The sequence below is a fragment of the Dendronephthya gigantea genome, unplaced genomic scaffold (assembly GCF_004324835.1).
Source record: "Dendronephthya gigantea isolate DGI-Jeju-01 unplaced genomic scaffold, DenGig_1.0 000010F, whole genome shotgun sequence".
NCBI classification, from domain to species: domain Eukaryota; kingdom Metazoa; phylum Cnidaria; class Anthozoa; order Malacalcyonacea; family Nephtheidae; genus Dendronephthya; species Dendronephthya gigantea.
The window spans coordinates 76458-93483 of NW_021163020.1; the positions used below are offsets into that span (position 1 = coordinate 76458).

Below are 17026 nucleotides of genomic sequence, written 5' to 3' on the forward strand. Positions count from 1 at the left end.
TTAAGTTAACGTTTCGTAAAGGAACCAATTATTACATGTTTTGGCAAGCAAAATATCTTGAAACTTCTACGAATGATAATTATTACAATTATCTTGGTCGGAAGAATTTGAGATCTTAAATGTTTGCTTTAATTTCAAACCAATTTAAATGTAAATTCCACAAGGTTGACATAATTACGACGAACAATCAAACCAAATTCCTAATGAAAACTTCCTTCAGCACTCAAGTACACAATTTATGCTACTTATTATATATGCGTCTGGATTGTGTCAACAAACTCTAAATATTTCTCGTCTCGTGTTTAAACTCAGGTTTTCATTTTACTCAGTATGTTTCTTCAGATTACAACGTGAACATGCAGTGCATGCATGACCATAGGTAATGACTGAATAGTTATCCAATTATACTTCTTAGAGCTACGTGTTTTATGTGTATACCAAGTTTAAAAACCTTACTTAGAGTGATAACTTCAGAAACTTGACAATACGTAGAAATCGAGGTTCAACTCAGACATTTGACAATAATCTTTAAAGTAGCCACTATGTCTATTTCATATTTCTACTCCCCTGGTGATTGTATAATTATGTATTTCCGTAAACCTGTAGCGATGAATAATAAGATCATTGTTTAACTTTAAAATGAATATTTCCTCATAAAGAACATGTACGTATGCAAGTCACTGATACCTGGACAATATTATGATAAAGCAACAAACCTTTCATTGACTTTCTTCTTACATTATTTTCTTTTTATTTTAACCCCCCATTCTTGTCAAACCGACGTTCATTACAGCAAAAATTTGTGTACAAATTTTCAAACATTTCACCTGTCGTAAATATTTATTGACACAAATGCCGTTTCAAGAATATTGACAAATTTTAAGAGTTACGATTAAATAATATTATTATTCAGATGTTTTGATCTGGGCACAAAGGCGGCCGATCTACCCCCTACTGTTTGTATATGGCTCTATAAATGAATTTTCTTTGTAGCAGGGTCATCTTATTCAAGCAATACTTCTAGGTTTGACTTCCGTTGTTATTAGACATGTATGGGGGCAGGAAGACAGTTGAGCTAGCATTGATAGAGAACAAGGTAGATATGGTATTCGCCGCCTCGCCTGCCTATGAAGGAAACATTACACTTCGTCAAATGTTGTGTTTTAACAAATATATTTTCATGTTTTATTGAAGAGGATCAATTTTATAGCGGCTGAACTGAACTCGAGCATGATAATTAACTCATGATTAACATGCAGGAGAACATCATTCTATTTACTTTAGAGCTAAGATAAGGAGCAGAACCAGGATAAGAAACACAGTATATTTCAAAGTACAGTAGATTCTCATTATTAATATAATCACGTTTCCTAAATAACGACCAAGCTAATTCAAGCTTGGAGTTATAAAAAGAAGAGAGCTTTTCAGCAATGATTTTTAGGATTATACCTCAGGTACGATTGACATTCTAACTCGTTTAAAACCCTTAATTACATACACGTAAAAAATACATTGATTTGGACATTGTTTGGTATGACTAGTTTCGATATCAGAAATTACTTAATCATGCTATGATTAATAAATCCAGAGAACTAAAAGAATTAAAAATATGAATATCATATAAAGGTGACCCTGACAAGTGTATATTCAAGAGCTAATAGCAAAGCGGTCAGAGTCAAGTCGTTAATCTTCATAATAATGATCGACACGGTTTTCGAGTTCATTGTATTGAGATAGTAAACAATTTACTTAGGAATGTCGTCTGATTAAATATATACCCTCACGACAGTGTAGATCACGAATCATTGGCAAACCGTTAGCGCATGATGGACTCCGAAGATCTCGAAGATTTTATGAAAAATTTCGATGATGATGTATTTCTTCCGTAAGTACACTGTATTCTACCTGGATAATTGACCTGTTCATTCTTGCTTACCGTAAGATCAGATGTAGATTTGAGCTGAAACGAGTTTTGTGTATGTCAGCTGATTTAAGTGGACCCCACAGACAATTACCTCTACCTATTGTTATAGTTGTGTTTAGGAACGTGTTGGAAATGATAAAATGCTCTATTTTACAGATTTGATACTTCCAACAGTGTGCAGTTACGATCAGGTACAAAAATGAGGAGGAATATTTCCTGGTGATGTAATTCGAAATTCTTGGGAGAAGTAGTGTGCATGTTAAGTAGACAAGTTCATTTGGCTTATCGTCAAAAATTTCAAGATGCATAGCATTTTTTATTAAAAAGGTTTAATCATAACTTTAAATATCTTCCATATATACATACAGACTTCCAACGAGGAAATAACGCAGGCTGTAGAATGACGGTAGTTGCGCGCGCACATTCTTCCTCAACCAATCAGTATATGTTACGCATTATAGTAGCAGACAAAACATAGTTTCCTGGCCTTCATTAGTGTATGCAGTGCCTGTGTTGATACACAGAAAGAAGTTATAAAACAAGTTATGTATTTTTCAGGAATGAAGGCACACAGTGATGACCCTATGACAGTAAGTATGTCTCTCATAGCTTAAACATCAGTGTTATAATGTCTTAACGACCAGTTTTATAAGTCGATAAAGGATGCGTTTGCGCGCTTACAGCAATGTAATCGTTCAATCTTACACCGTTATATTATATTTGTAGATATGACAAATGAGATTACATATGATCCTTTCACAAATATTTAAGTTTCCCTCATTATAGGAATTCCTTCATTTTAATGAAATATTGCGCAAACAATATATGTGCGTAAATATAGTGGACTTATTAACAGCAAGCTATTTGTTATTAGGTGATGTTAACTTTCCGAAAACTGTTCACATTTATCTACTCCAGCGGTTGTAAACATGCGCGATTGTACAAACAGATGCAGACGCGTTATTCTTGGAACCTAGTTTCGAGAAGGAACTATAACAAAAAGGTGTTCAAACTGACAAAATATGGCTTTTTAAATCTAGTGAAAATTGAGAATGCAAATTTTTTTGAAACTAACAAATTTTGAAGATCATGTGGAAAGCATGATTGACATGATCAAATGTTCGTAAAAAGCTAGGGGTATTCCACAATTATTCGTACAATCTTTGATCATAAATATAACATGAGAATAGACTGAACATCCCAAATTCTGCTGATAATATAATATCAACTGCTTTATCAACTGCTTTACTAATAATTCCGTTAATTACACAACGCTATTTATCAAAATTGAAGACTCAGATAGCAAACAAGTCTCATTTCAAAATCATGCAATTCTTCCTGCAAAACTGAAGGAACTCTATGGGGATTCCCTAAGTTTACCTGGTGATGTGAATAAATTAAAATATAGCAATAAAGATGGGGAAATAGTGCAGTAGATTGAATGCCACCGCTTAATCCTTCCTATTGTAAACGTTCTTAATGTCGTGTTTGTGATTAAACTTTTGGACAGTATTAGATATCATCCCACAGTTGTTAGAAAGAAATTAGATTCTGAAATACCTGCGAGCATAATCCTTATTATAAATAAGTATATAGACGAGATATCTAGTGTGGGTATCATGCTACAATACTATTTCTATTAAATTATTTGGGCTCACCCAAGTGTACAATTTCCGCCTTTGTCATGTTCAAATCTCTGCAGAATAATTTAAGGCCGGTCAGACCGATTGTGCTTAGGAGTGGTAACGAGAATGCCTTGTATATGACGTATTTCAAAACGTCTCATATAGTATTAGAATGTCCAGAATGAAACGTGAATTATTTTATTTTATAAAAAGGAATTTCAAAGTGGTTAACTATTATAAACTGCCTGCCTAGATTCTCATTCAAAGATTACTTGCCTCTTAGCGAGGCCATGACGATAAAAATCATGCTATGAGAAGTCGTGATCTTGAACCATATGTTAGCTGACATTTCAATTTATCACATATCAATCTTTTGTTCAACAAATAACGAACATCCAGAAATACATCATTTGTGAAGCAAATGCTATAGGGTGATACGGAAAAATTTACTGCCGTTTAATAACGATCATATCATTTTTTAGTCATGCTCTATAAACGAAGATTCGTCATTTATGCCGCCTGAAGTTATTGCTGACTATCAACATAATATTCCTTCAACGTAAGTTAACTGATATCAAGTTTTAAATTTAAACACGCTGGCCTCATTTTCAACCTTTTTAACGTTTTTTATGTATAATATTTCATAGGGCAGAAATGGTTGGGAATTACAATTTTCATGTCGAACTTGGTAACCAGGTGTGAAAACTAATTTGATAAAATAGGATAGTATTGTTCATAGGTTTATTGGAAAACTCTTTTTCTATTATTACAGTCAAAAAGAGTTGCGAATCCTGAATGGGTAGTAAGTGAATATTTTGATGCTGTACTACGAATATTAGACCTCTATTCTATCTACATAATGCAGAACAGTGAATGTACTGGAAAACGCGGAATTAAACGTCAAGACTTACCAACATTCTGTATCTTTTAGTACAAGAACAACAAGCTTTATATCAAAGCAGGAACATTGTGTCCCATCATCTTCTCCGCGTCCTGTAAGATAATCATATATAGCCTACTAATAACCAAGAAAATGGGAAAATAAAAGCATTAAATACGTCCTATATTCTGTTATTTCAGCATGTATTCCGCAACCTTGTAACATTAGAATCATGCCAGTATTTAAAAACCCAGAAGACGTTCGTGATATCGTACGATGTTGTCCAAACCACACTATGGATAACGTTGACAAGACAAGTAAGTGAATCCTGGTGTCAAATATTTACCATGTCACAAAGGAGGTAGTTTAGCTATTGCTCGAAATTTTTTTTCTCCTCGATTTGTCCATATCGATTTGTTAGATGTTTGTTTATACATCGCGGTTTCTTAATTAGGTTTTTCATCAGTAAAGCATTTTATAAGATGTGAGAATGAACAAGTGTTATACAAAGAATGTCCAATGACTGGAAGACATTATCTCTCAATACCATTTAATGCAAGTCAACGAGGTGATGATACGTAATTCAAATATTTCCTTATTTCTTACCGTGGTTTCCCACGCTGAGGGCGATCATGAATGAGCATCAACGTGTTTTGCCTATGAAATATAAATGAATGGTTGGGTTAAAATGTACATATTTTCTAGACACGCATTCAAAGACCGTAAGCACTCATGAACTGCTATCTTTCGTCTGCAACAATTCTTGTGTTGGTCTCAATCGACGTCCAATTCAAATTATCTTTGAAATGACCCATGGGTACATATTTCACATTACTATTGAGTTATTTTATCAACAATTTAGTAAGCATGTTTTGCAATAAGGCCTAAAATTACTGTGCTCTGAAAATGAAAGAAAAACATGTTATTCTTCTAGGCAATCAATTATGGGACGAGGTTTACTTGAAGTACGAGTCTGTGCATGCCCGGGTCGTGATAGTAACTTGGATGAGAAAACACAAAAGCAACCATTTCGAAGGAAAAGAAGAATGCCAAATTCAGATGAAACTACAGGTGCATCATTATTGAATGTATACAGATGACGGGAGCCAAAATCAAATCACTAATCTAAATTGTCTTTCGTTCTATTTAGTGGATCGATTATACTTTGAAGAACCTCCTTTCCTTACCCCTATAAACATGCCAACAACATCAGAGAACAATGAAACACCACCAAAAAAGAAAAAGACAGCTGGGGAGAACTTTTATTTAAAGGTTAGAAATAAAGAAATTGATAAAACTAATTGTCATATAAGTAAACTTGTACCTAAAGTCTAATATTTTATCAATTATCCTCATCAGATAAATGGAAGACAAAACTTTGTGATTATGGAAAGAATAGCAAAAGCACTTGAACTGTTCACAAGCATGGAAAAGAGATTGTAAGTGCATGAGAATCTTACCAAAATTTAAAACCCATTACAAATTTGAATCATACTAACAATTATTCTTAATGCTATAGTTTTTCAAAGAACTTTCCATTTCAAGTGTTAGAACAAATCCAAAGAAGAAGCAATGAGGTAACTGGACATCATCAATGACCTTTTACCGGCAACTGCTGGTTTCTATTAAAATTTACTTCCTTTATAGTGCCCAGAATACCCAGAAGCTGACTCAACAGTGTATAGGTATTTAATCTTTATATATCACCTGGTGTTAACACGTCATATGCTTTATGATTGATGTTACAAAATCATTTTCTAGGCGTAATCTAACTCACGAAAACATGTCATTCAACAATACACATCAAACAATACCAAGTCCTAACATTGGTATACCTGCACAGTGGGCAGACAGTACCCAGCAACATTCAATACAGAATCAAGCAGCTACCACATCTCAAAATATGCAAATATCGTATTCTAACCACACAGTGCAACGCACACTTGTGACCTAGACCCTGTTTTGCTTGGTTTACTTCCATGTAATTTTAACTACCATGGAGCAGCCCTTCTAGTTCTATTTTCTATGGCTTTATATACAAGTATGAAGCTCTCTTGGAACGACTTATTGCGATCGAATAACTATGCACGTACACTTTATGGCATTACGGGACTTGGGATGGATCAACAACATTAATGGACTTGGGATGGCTGATCAAAAAGTGTTTTTAAGCATAACTGAATATCATATATAAAAAATGTGTAAAAATAACTGTATATTTTTAAAAACATGACATTCATTTCGAAAATATTAGCCAAAAACGTATAATAAATTCAAATGTATTTTTAAAATATAGCAGAACATGACTATAGGTGCCAAGTATACCAGGTCTACTTGTAAGAAGTATATTGCAACAGCAGGACTTTGTAACTGGTTTCACCTCAGCTAGGTGCAGTATAAATTACACCGTTATGGTGCCACATTTCTGTCATTTCAGAATTAGGCACTTTTTGCCGAGATCCTAAACTTGTATTGAAAACTATACAACAAAATATTAAATGGAAGTTTTAAAGTTATAATTCCTACTTTTAATACCAGAGTTTCAGTTTAATGCAAAACTGCAAATTAATACATACCTTAAACCGTTATCAATTGCTTTATATACAACAAAGACAATGCAAGTTAAATGCTTTATCGGTGAATAAACGAGTGTTCATTCGTTAAATTAAAAAAATCCTAAACTTGGATAACTTGCAAGGTTTTTTTGCAAGGCTTAAAATCCAGGATTGCCTCCTGATCCGCCATTTTATATTTGGCCGGGCAGACTGGCGCGAGCATAGCGGTGGGGGTGATTTCCTCTTGTTGGGGTTGTCGGGGTAAGGAATACCTACGGGGAAAACAAGTCTTCGGTTGCTAGAATATTTTCGTCGAAATGAAGCTCCCCAGGCCATATTTATTACTACAAAGTCTCTGGACAGAGGATTCACTGTTTGACATGTTTCATGGAAACGTTGCGCTAAAAAACAAAATACTCTAAAAGTTTGCGCAAAAAAACAAAATACTCTAAAAGTTGCAATCAATTTTTGTTGTTCCCCATAGACTAGTCTATATTTAATATAATTTTTACAAAACGTAGCTATACGTTATTACTATTATACAAGATAGTGACCACCAGCGTGTTCTTTGTATGTTCTGAAAAAAAGACGACCCGCGCAATGAACAAGATCAGTAACTTCACTGATACCCAAATACTAACGCTTAATGTGGTTCAAACAAATTATTATGGTAAATGTTTGGTATTGTGAAACCATAAAATAGGTTCTTTACCAAATCGTAATATCAAAATTTTCCCCAACGCTGGTTCGAATATTTCCATAGGAAAGAAGACGCGTGGTTAACAAAAGAGTTAATGCTATATAGTTTAGTGTTAATATAACTAAATTAGGTGCAAAGGTATCATCTAAAGTTGATGAAAACAGACAACTTAAAGTAGTGGCTTCAACTCAGTCCCACGTTTTACTTTCGCTAAAATCTTTGTCAAAACATTGAAATGAATCGTGTCTTTTAACCAGAAAGACTTTGCTGGGACCAATCATGACCTCACAATTATACGTCGTAGCGTCGCTCTAGTTTCTAATTTCCTTCGATCATGTGGTGCGCTTGCTGTGACGGTGTTTGCTTCAGCTTCACTGGTGGATGCAACATTTTTTGCCCAAAATCTTCAAATGAAAAAACATCAATTCAGAAACCTAAGTATTAAGAGTCAGGTTAGAAAACTTCAAATAGATATTACCTCTTGAGATAATAATCTTGAACATCCTGTGGGACAGCTTCAATCAGTTCTAAGCCTCTGTTTACTTTCATTAGCAAGTCATACACTGAACGATTTTTAACCTGTGTGAGATTAATAAATGGTAAATGATGTAAAATTGGAATATCTGGTAATTCACTACTTCTTACCACAATATTGAATACTTCAGGCTGTGATGATGGGATGGCAGTCTTCTTGGTTGAATAATGAGGGCCTAAACCAAATTAAAAAAAAATGTTTCACTAAATGAACTTGCATGTAGAAGATTAAAACTGTTGTATAGAAATCTGTACCTGGGTCTGTTGGTAATTTACGTTTTCTTCGACATTCAATTTTCTTTTTACTCTCATGGTTTATTCTATCACGGCCAGGTGAAGAGCAAACATGGAGCCCAAATTCATGAAATCCAATCACTTCATCTCTATTGAAGATTCATTCATGCAATTAGAAATTCAGAACTAAGATTTACATATGTACAAACAGGATTAAAAAAAAACTTACTTATATATTAGAGAGAACTTGATAAATAGTTCCTTTTTAAGACAATGCTTGCTTGAGCATAGGAAAGTTAGATTTTCAATATCACCCTCAGGCTTGATTTGTGGCAATATGATTGAAAGTTCTCCAGTTTGAGAATCACCCTCATATATAGCAGAAACGTTCTTGCTTCGCATAAAATGCAACAGTGATACAAAATCTGAAATATATATTAGACGTTGATGCTAATTGTAATTATAAATATGGTACATATTACACCTGTAGGAAGAGCGGTTAGTATGGTGAAGTAAAAGGCAAGGATCTGGCTTACACAAAGAATTATGCTAAAAATATTATAAAATTCTTAGCCTCAAAATATGCAAGTAAATGAACACAAATAAACACAGTAAAAATGTGACAGGTTCAGACTTTCTTTACCTTCTTGTCTTTCATCACCCTCAGTATGTGCTCTACACCTCATAACAGGCTCACTATTATGAGCATAAACCAGAATTTTCACTTGACTACCAACAGGAGTAGTAGCTATACATAAAAAAAATTAATTTTGTACTGAACTTTTAGGTTACAGTATGTACTGTACACATTGCAATATTGCACCCAAATGCTGTTGCAACACCCTGAACATACAAACTGGTTTATTACATTTACAATCCAATAGTTTATTATGTTAAACATTAATTATAAAAATCTACCTGAAGTGAATATTCCAAAAGGACAAATTGCCATTTTCTTGACATATAACCGGTTGAGCTTTGATGAAAACTATTATCCAAAAATATATTTATCACAAAAAAATTGTTGATATCATCCTGGGGATGTATTTGACTTATTTTTTCCTCATGCCCCATGATGTACTAGACAATGATATCTTGCTGTAGACAATGATCTCTTAGTTTATATGTAAGTATAAATGAGTGCTTTGTTAAATACATACTGTATATTCAACACTTTTTTTGATGAAATCACTTTGATTCTCTTGAAGTTCAAATCCTGTTGGATGTACACTAAACTGATGGGGGCCAGGAAAATGCTTCACTTCATCTCTACATAAGTTAATTACAAATATTTAGTACAATCTGACAAACACATAACTTGAACAAAAAATGTTATGATCACAATTGCATGAATAAGAAGAAAGATGAAACAAAGGTTAAACAGTTAAAACCTCAACAAGACCTTGAAGGTACAATTTGAAAAGTTGTGCCCTTGTTTAAGGGGGAGGCACTGAACAATCTTTCAGACTTTCACCTTCAAGAAGGCACCCTTTTGTGCAAATTTGGTGTTACATACCTGGAGCTCCTTGATGATCCTTCGCCTAAAATAAGAAATCAGAATAAGATTTTACACCCTATAGACAGGTCTTTGATCCTCACTGGATTCTGAAAGGGTGTTTTTTCAATTTAAATAGTAAAAATACAACATATTATATAAATTCAAAAACAAAACAAAATGGTCTACACCAAACCAAATGTTTCTAATGTAGACTACTGTAAACAAGTTTCTATACCTTGTCAGATCAATTTCAATATAATATAATCAATTTTTAATATTCACTCAGGAGTCAGGTATGCAATCTCTGGTGGGGGAATTCCGAAAACCCCAAAATGAAAATAAACTTTCAACGTAACGCACAAAATTCTCAGTAGTACAAACGCTGAAAATAGTAAAGTGTATTATGTAAAAACATGCATCAAAACCCGCTGTTTTACCTGACATATTTTGAAATGTATACAGAACACGTGCAGAAGCTTCTGTCGTTCCACAAACGTTTGGAGGAAGAGACTTTGCGCCCGCACGATGAAAAACAATAACACTGCGGCTACGCTATGCTTCATTTCATGTAATAATATTGTAACCGGAAGAAAGCTCATAACGGGAGTGTTTATTTCCTGTAAAGAATTATACGCGGATAAATAAGAACAATAATGCCAACAAATAGTGTTTATTTTGATTAAAATAGAAGCACAATATGGCGAATATTATGATTTGAAATCTGAGAATATAGCATATGAAAGAATATCTTTATACCTAACACCATGCTACAAAAACTGGAGTTTTCAGAATGCCTCAAAGACTCTCCATTCTTCAGGTTGGATTTTGCTTTTTTTTGTGTCTTCGTATCAAATGTACTTGCATCAAGATAACAAATGTGTTCCCCATTTACGCAGACTGGGTGAAGTAAAGCAGGGAACAAACTTAATTATAGGTTCTCTTGGAATAGTGTACAGCGTATTAGGTTTATATATTTAATGAAAAATTACGTAAAAGGTAAACACATGTGAATTTCAAAACATGGGTTCTATATAATGATACATACAAAAAATTGTTGCAATTGTTCACTAATATAATAATAATAGTCTAATTGTCATAATTATTACGATTAAATCTACTTGTGATAAAGCAGAGGGTGATAGAATATCTTTTTGGCCAGGAATATTTTGAAACAGACATACAAATATTATGTTTTTATATGTCACATATTGTTTTGGTAATAATTGACCTGTGATCTGTCTGATTACATTGTGAGATGTCAGCTTTGATTACCTGTCATAACATAATGCTTGTCATCATAATCAGACAATAGAGTCATATCAGATTGTTAGATTGCAAATCATTGATAGTCCTTCAACTAATGTATATTACAAGGGCAACAGAAATATTGATACTTGCATGATAGAGAAATTATTGAAGTATACATTAGTTGATTTAATTTTCTTCTTCTTGCACTTTCATTTTTACGCATGTTTTTTTGTGGAAAAAGGTTTCAGATTGAACAGAATGAACAAGATATCACCAAATTGGAAGTTGAGCTTGAAAAGGTTTGAATTAAAAAAAAGACAAATACCAGCTTTTAACTATGCAACATAGGAAAAGAATCTACATTTGGTATGTTATTTTAGCTTATCAAAACATGTAATACAGTGGTTGAAGTTGGTAAATCCTATGGCAATGCTGTAAGGTATTGTATTCATAATCATTTGATAGAGTTTTGGAATACTGAAATACCTCATCAAGCTTGTAGAATTTCAATTTTTATGTTTACATTCCAGTGGTCTCATCAGAGGTATTGATTCCTTGTGTATGTATTTCAATGGTGATGGTGTAGTCACAGAAAACCTTGGCAAATTCACAAATGTTCTCGAGGAATCATTGTCTTATTTTATGGTAATTATTTCGAACTTCTACATGCACTTTAAAGACCTGCACAGAAAATGTTATTATATACAGTATTTCTTTTTCCTAAGATACTTATGGATCAAACTCAATGCTCAATTGCAAATGCCCTTCAGAAATTTCTCAAGGAGTAAGTTCTAGAAACAGTTTTTAATTGAAGGTAAGAGTCCTTGAGGGTTGAAGATTGATGTCTTATTATTTCTTTTGACAGAGAACTTAAGAAAGTAAAAGAAACCAAAAAGATTTTTGATAAAATGGGTTATGATCTAAGCAAGTATGACAATTTGGCAATTATTAGATACAATATCTGTTTCCAATAACAGAAGATGTTTACATTGCAGATTTATTTTTCAAACTGTAGTGCTTTAGTAAGAAATTCACAGCTACCAAAAAGTAGTAAACCTGCAGAGATTGAAGAGGCAAGTGTTATCATGAAATTCATTAATCAATTGAACATAATTGACCTAATTCTGAGTGTTGATTTTTGACAGGTTAAGAACATCGTTACAGCAACAAAAGTTGGCTTTGACCATTTATCTTTGGATTACACATTTCTAGTAATAACATTTTATTTCTAACACTTATATGTGCAATAATACCTTGATCCACATAGTTGGTTATGATCTATAAGAAAATGATATTTTTCTACAGATAAATGTTTTGCAATCAAGAAAACGATTTGAGATTTTGGATGTGGTATGTGAAAAAAATGCTTTGAATGCTTGCTTTCTTAACTGTTTTATGATTTTCTGCATGTTTGTTGTCATGCAAAAATAAAACTGGGTCAAAAGGTCAAAAGATCTATCTGGTTTGAAATGCATCAAAATAGAATAGCATGTTTGTGAAGTTGAGCAAAAAGTAGACAAGTTATTTTGCTTACTTTCCTACTGAACGAGTTTGGAGTTAGCGAAGAAATTAGGCCAGATTTGGATGCGACTTGATTAGTGACCTGGAGGCAATGAGGTTGCATTGAAACTTAACCTAGTGCACTTTAAATTAATCTAGATGTTGGCGTATATGCATGCCCAGTACACATTCTTTCATCAAGGATTTAACCTGCTCAAAGATATTGAGCCACAAATGCGATCGCTTGGAAAACAGGTATAAAAAAATAGTGCATTGGAAAACATTAAATATGGAATGAGCTCATAGGAGGATATATTGATAGTGAACTCATTTCCCCTTCCTCCATTCATAACAGCTAGAGGAACTTTCAGTATCATTCGTAGCTGAGAAAAAAGAGATGGAAGGCAGGCATCGGCTCGTCCAGGGAAGGGTTAGTACCCGGATTAAATGGTAACACCTGTTATATAAACCTTCTCTAACATCTTTATGAAAAGTGTAAGTATAGTATAATCTTTATTATTTGCAGGAAGACTCGCTATTCGCGACGGTCAATCCTGTTCGATCTTCCAGGTAAGATAATTTAGGTTGAAAAGTTTGTGGCCAAACGAATGCTACGAGTGGTAGTAAATATTCATCTACGATATTGTATTTCTAGTGACGTTGTTTTAGAAGGATATTTATTCAAAAGAAGTAAGAATGCGTTCAAAACCTGGCAAAGGTAAACTGCTTTCTTTTACAAATTACCAGCAATTAGCGCATTTAATCTGACAATATATCTCAATTACGTTAGGAGATATTTTACGATACAAAACAACCAATTATTTTATCAACACAAATTTAAGGTAACTCTTCTTAAAATAATACTTCCTCCGAAATTACGGAATATGATTCATATATAATAATTTTTCTCTCAATGCGCTTCGTTTAAAAGGACGAAAAAACTGTTTTGGCTGAAGATTTAAGACTTTGTAAAATACGAGAAGCTGAGGATACTGATCGAAGATTTTGTTTTGAGCTCATATTTCCAACCAAGTAAGCAGCTATATTGCAGAAAGATTAGACGAAGAACGAACTCACTTACGAACTAATTTTCTCTAGGGTGGTTATTCTTCAAGCTGACTCAAAATATTTGCAAGACATGTGGGAGAACGCTATGAAGGTTCGCATTATATGCAAATAAGCAAATATCAATGAACGTAATAACAATTAATGATTTGGTGATCATTTGGACAAAGTAATGATTATGGCGGTGTCTAATTATAATAATATTGTGTTTGTTTTTACTCAATGGCATGCAATGATAATAGTATATATGCTTAGTAATATTCATAACAAGATATGATCAACCAACTTCCTGTTAGGTCAGTATAGATCATGCATTTGGTTTGCCACATTTGGATATGAATAATGACGAGGATTCTCAGATGTCTAGCAACACAGTAAGAAAATGCTAAGAAGCTTTGTGTTTGTTGATAAAAATATGAGTTTTAGGAACAACGTTACGTTCATCTTATTTAGTTTCTATCAATGACTGTGACCAAAAGTCGAAGTTTAGAGTCACTGGATAAGTTGTCAATGCTCAAGTATGTCTTATTATTGCATTCACTTCATTAACTAATGTCAACTTTAATAAATGTTTACCTTTTCTTTACAGTGCAGAGAAAGAAATTAAAGATATATTTGGCAATAATGAATGTGCGGACTGTGGGAAACAGGGTTAGCTTATTTTGAATAAATTGATCTTTGAAATTGAGATTTTTTAATAGTTGGGTTTTCTTGCAGATCCAAAATGGGCTAGCATTAATTTAGGCCTGGTGTTGTGTATTGAGTGTTCGGGAATTCACAGGTAATTGTGTCGAATTGTGATCTTTTTTTCTACCGAAAAAATATGGTCTTAAATCGTTGCTGAGAAATTTCGCTGCATTATTTCAATGTAGGAGTTTGGGAGTCCATGTATCAAAAGTTAGATCACTAAATCTTGATGACTGGGAACCGGAATCAATAAAGGTAAAAAAAAATGGTAAAACTGTTCAAAGGATGTTAAATCTATGTTGTGACCTAATTTTAAACTGTTCTGTATGTCTTAGGTTATGAAGGAACTTGGTAATCAGGTCGTAAATAGGATTTTAGAATCCAGAACAGACGCCGGAGTTCATAAACCTTCCCCTGACAGTAAAAGGTGAAGTCTTATCAACCCGTCTATTATCAATATCGCTGACATCCAACCTTTTCTATGTTTTTCTTTTCCAGAGAAACGAAAGAGGAGTGGATAAAAGCAAAATACATTGAAAAAACATATTTCTGCTGGAGAAAATGTATCGATAAAATTCCACTCGATGAGCGCGTTCTTCAAGCTCTTGACAAAATTCCTGGGCATCATGTTGGCGAGCTGAAACGAGGAGGAACTAAAAAGAAACTAGCTCGTAGACGACCAAACTTAAAAAGTTCCATATTCAAAAGATTTAGTAAAAGTGAGAGAAAGAATTGTGAATCTTTGAAGATGATAGAAAAACCAAGAGAAGAGAAAGCTCAAAGCTCGGATACGACAAGTCCTGAGCTTTCTCCGGAGATTAAACGAAGTGGGCCGCCCCTTCCTTTACTGAAGTCACCCACGAAATCTAGGTATTGTCACTGCGTCTTCAAATGCATATTCATTTAAATAAATGAATGATAGAAATTCAATATAACGCTGTTTCGCGTAAAAGATGACTGATCACAATGTCTGTATTGCAGGTCTCCACAGGACTCCAGTGATGAATCAGGATTCTCATTCAAAGAACAGGAAAATGAGGTGGGAGAATTCTCAGAAGAAGCAACACCTTTACCAATAAAGATTCATGAGAATATCCTCAAAGCTCAACTTATTGGAATTGACCGAAATTCCGTTGGAAGTTGTTATGATAACATTTTGCACAGAGAAGATGTGGACTCTGATGCAAGTATTGAGGAAACTGATCTAGTTCATGATTTCCATGAATCTGATGTTGAGACTTATGAGTCGACCGGGAAAGAAACACATGAAGAGATCAGAGTTTTACCAAATGAAGAATCTTTACCAAATGAAGAATCTTGGGCAAATGAAGGATCTTTACAAAATGAAGGATCTTTAGTGTTGAGAGCAAGAGAAACATTGAAGAATATTCCATCAAATTTGGTATGATTGGATATTTCCAACTACAGATAACATGAATAACTGTCACTAAAAGATTTCTTTTTCACTAGCTACTGTACAAAGCAACAGATTGGAAGAATTTACCACTGATGTTACTTGCTTTAACTGCAGGTATGCCAATGTTTTGATCACAAATTACAAAGCAATTCCCCAGTTAGTGCCAGGTAATTGTATACATTGCATCTAAAAAATTACAGGGGCAAAAGTAAACTGGCTAAATGAAGAGGATGAATTAAAAACAAGTTTGCATCAATCTGTTGAAGCGGTGAGATTATACTCAGATATCAAGTTAACTAATCCAGTTCTTATTGTTTTAATTTTTAATTCCCAAGGGTTTTCTCGCTGGCACAGAGTTCCTATTACAAAATGGTGCAAAGATTAATCTTCGTGATTCCAGAGGGCGTGCAGCCTTACATCATGCTGCTCTACTGGGTCAAACTGGGTAAGAAAGATATGAACTTTCTACAAATTTGACAAGCCTTATCATTAGACAAAATAATCATTTTGTAATTCTGCATTTACCTTTATGAGCCTATTAGCATTTTTGCTTTAACTTAAAGGGAGGCATGTTTGTTGTTAAAGAAGGGTGCCAATCAACATGCTATTGATGAAAGTGGACAGGTATGATCGCAATCACACTTATCAATGACACTTTATTTCTTTCAATATATATGTAAGTAACATGGTTGATATCAGTTTGGTTACTCATTATAGGACCCACTGATGATAGCATTGTCCCAAATGCATGCTGATATTGTCACACTGTAAGTCTACAATTGTACCTAAAAATGTATGAACTTGTTGATGATGATGATGACATAATGCTCTTTTATAACCATTGTGAAATAAACTTCTGTGTAGGTTGAGGTTGTCGAGGTTAAATGATGAAATGAAGGAATCTAGTGATAACACTGAGAAACTCGGTATGTGAATCAACCATAAACTTATTTCAGCCTTTTCTGGTTGAATACCATTAATTGACCCCAATCAAAAAGTGTGCTACACATGAAAACATTCCTATTTTTCTCCAGGTGATAACACCTTCACTGATGTTGTAAGAGACTTTTCAAATATTGCATCACTAAACCCTGAGAGGTTGCAAAGGAAATACGACCCTGATAGACATACAAATGTTTAGCAAGTCCACGCACAGCTG

The 17026-nt window shown here is 33.8% G+C and overlaps 3 protein-coding genes across 3 annotated transcripts; 2 read left to right on the forward strand and 1 right to left on the reverse strand.

Moving 5' to 3' along the window:
- The first annotated feature begins 1782 nt into the window (after nucleotides 1-1782).
- Nucleotides 1783-6961, forward strand: LOC114518041 (cellular tumor antigen p53-like). Its single transcript, XM_028537934.1, has 16 exons — nucleotides 1783-1885; nucleotides 2081-2115; nucleotides 2483-2514; nucleotides 4032-4108; nucleotides 4197-4245; nucleotides 4322-4351; nucleotides 4481-4544; nucleotides 4630-4746; nucleotides 4884-4997; nucleotides 5135-5246; nucleotides 5364-5500; nucleotides 5580-5701; nucleotides 5789-5868; nucleotides 5949-6006; nucleotides 6077-6114; nucleotides 6191-6961. Exons 1-16 carry the CDS (start codon nucleotides 1824-1826, stop codon nucleotides 6381-6383), a joined length of 1320 nt encoding a protein of 439 aa, XP_028393735.1. The 5' UTR covers nucleotides 1783-1823; the 3' UTR covers nucleotides 6384-6961.
- A 499-nt stretch (nucleotides 6962-7460) lies between these two features.
- On the reverse strand, nucleotides 7461-10480 carry LOC114518287 (cellular tumor antigen p53-like). Its single transcript, XM_028538254.1, has 10 exons — nucleotides 10388-10480; nucleotides 9969-9993; nucleotides 9613-9721; nucleotides 9371-9440; nucleotides 9096-9200; nucleotides 8682-8877; nucleotides 8474-8601; nucleotides 8330-8394; nucleotides 8163-8263; nucleotides 7461-8088 (listed from the first exon to the last, which is right to left on the reverse strand). Exons 1-10 carry the CDS (start codon nucleotides 10392-10394, stop codon nucleotides 7962-7964), a joined length of 933 nt encoding a protein of 310 aa, XP_028394055.1. The 5' UTR covers nucleotides 10395-10480; the 3' UTR covers nucleotides 7461-7961.
- Nucleotides 10481-10561: 81 nt separating this feature from the next.
- Nucleotides 10562-17023, forward strand: LOC114518285 (arf-GAP with coiled-coil, ANK repeat and PH domain-containing protein 2-like). The gene is made up of 31 exons (XM_028538249.1): nucleotides 10562-10767; nucleotides 11440-11497; nucleotides 11579-11637; nucleotides 11729-11843; nucleotides 11924-11982; nucleotides 12064-12126; nucleotides 12214-12271; nucleotides 12344-12409; nucleotides 12504-12548; nucleotides 12858-12953; nucleotides 13054-13128; nucleotides 13225-13268; nucleotides 13354-13416; nucleotides 13489-13540; nucleotides 13630-13730; nucleotides 13797-13857; nucleotides 14060-14137; nucleotides 14217-14281; nucleotides 14353-14414; nucleotides 14481-14544; nucleotides 14636-14705; nucleotides 14786-14877; nucleotides 14949-15320; nucleotides 15432-15852; nucleotides 15921-15981; nucleotides 16068-16135; nucleotides 16203-16312; nucleotides 16431-16491; nucleotides 16585-16634; nucleotides 16732-16793; nucleotides 16902-17023. Exons 1-31 carry the CDS (start codon nucleotides 10715-10717, stop codon nucleotides 17006-17008), a joined length of 2811 nt encoding a protein of 936 aa, XP_028394050.1. The 5' UTR covers nucleotides 10562-10714; the 3' UTR covers nucleotides 17009-17023.
- Nucleotides 17024-17026: the final 3 nt, after the last annotated feature.

Bases quoted from the DNA above. Each gene is read 5' to 3' on its own strand.
- LOC114518041 (XM_028537934.1), top strand. From the start codon at position 1,824: ATGATGGACTCCGAAGATCTCGAAGATTTTATGAAAAATTTCGATGAT. The intron at 5,247-5,363 runs GTACATATTTCA...TTATTCTTCTAG, and splicing joins ATCTTTGAAATGACCCATGG to GCAATCAATTATGGGACGAG. The intron at 6,115-6,190 runs GTATTTAATCTT...ATCATTTTCTAG, and splicing joins GCTGACTCAACAGTGTATAG to GCGTAATCTAACTCACGAAA.
- LOC114518287 (XM_028538254.1), bottom strand. The intron at 8,602-8,681 runs GTAAGTTTTTTT...AATCTTCAATAG, and splicing joins AAGTTCTCTCTAATATATAA to AGATGAAGTGATTGGATTTC. The intron at 8,089-8,162 runs GTAATATCTATT...TTTCATTTGAAG, and splicing joins CAAGATTATTATCTCAAGAG to ATTTTGGGCAAAAAATGTTG.
- LOC114518285 (XM_028538249.1), top strand. From the start codon at position 10,715: ATGCTACAAAAACTGGAGTTTTCAGAATGCCTCAAAGACTCTCCATTC. The intron at 12,954-13,053 runs GTATAAAAAAAT...CATTCATAACAG, and splicing joins TGCGATCGCTTGGAAAACAG to CTAGAGGAACTTTCAGTATC. The intron at 16,492-16,584 runs GTATGATCGCAA...TACTCATTATAG, and splicing joins CTATTGATGAAAGTGGACAG to GACCCACTGATGATAGCATT.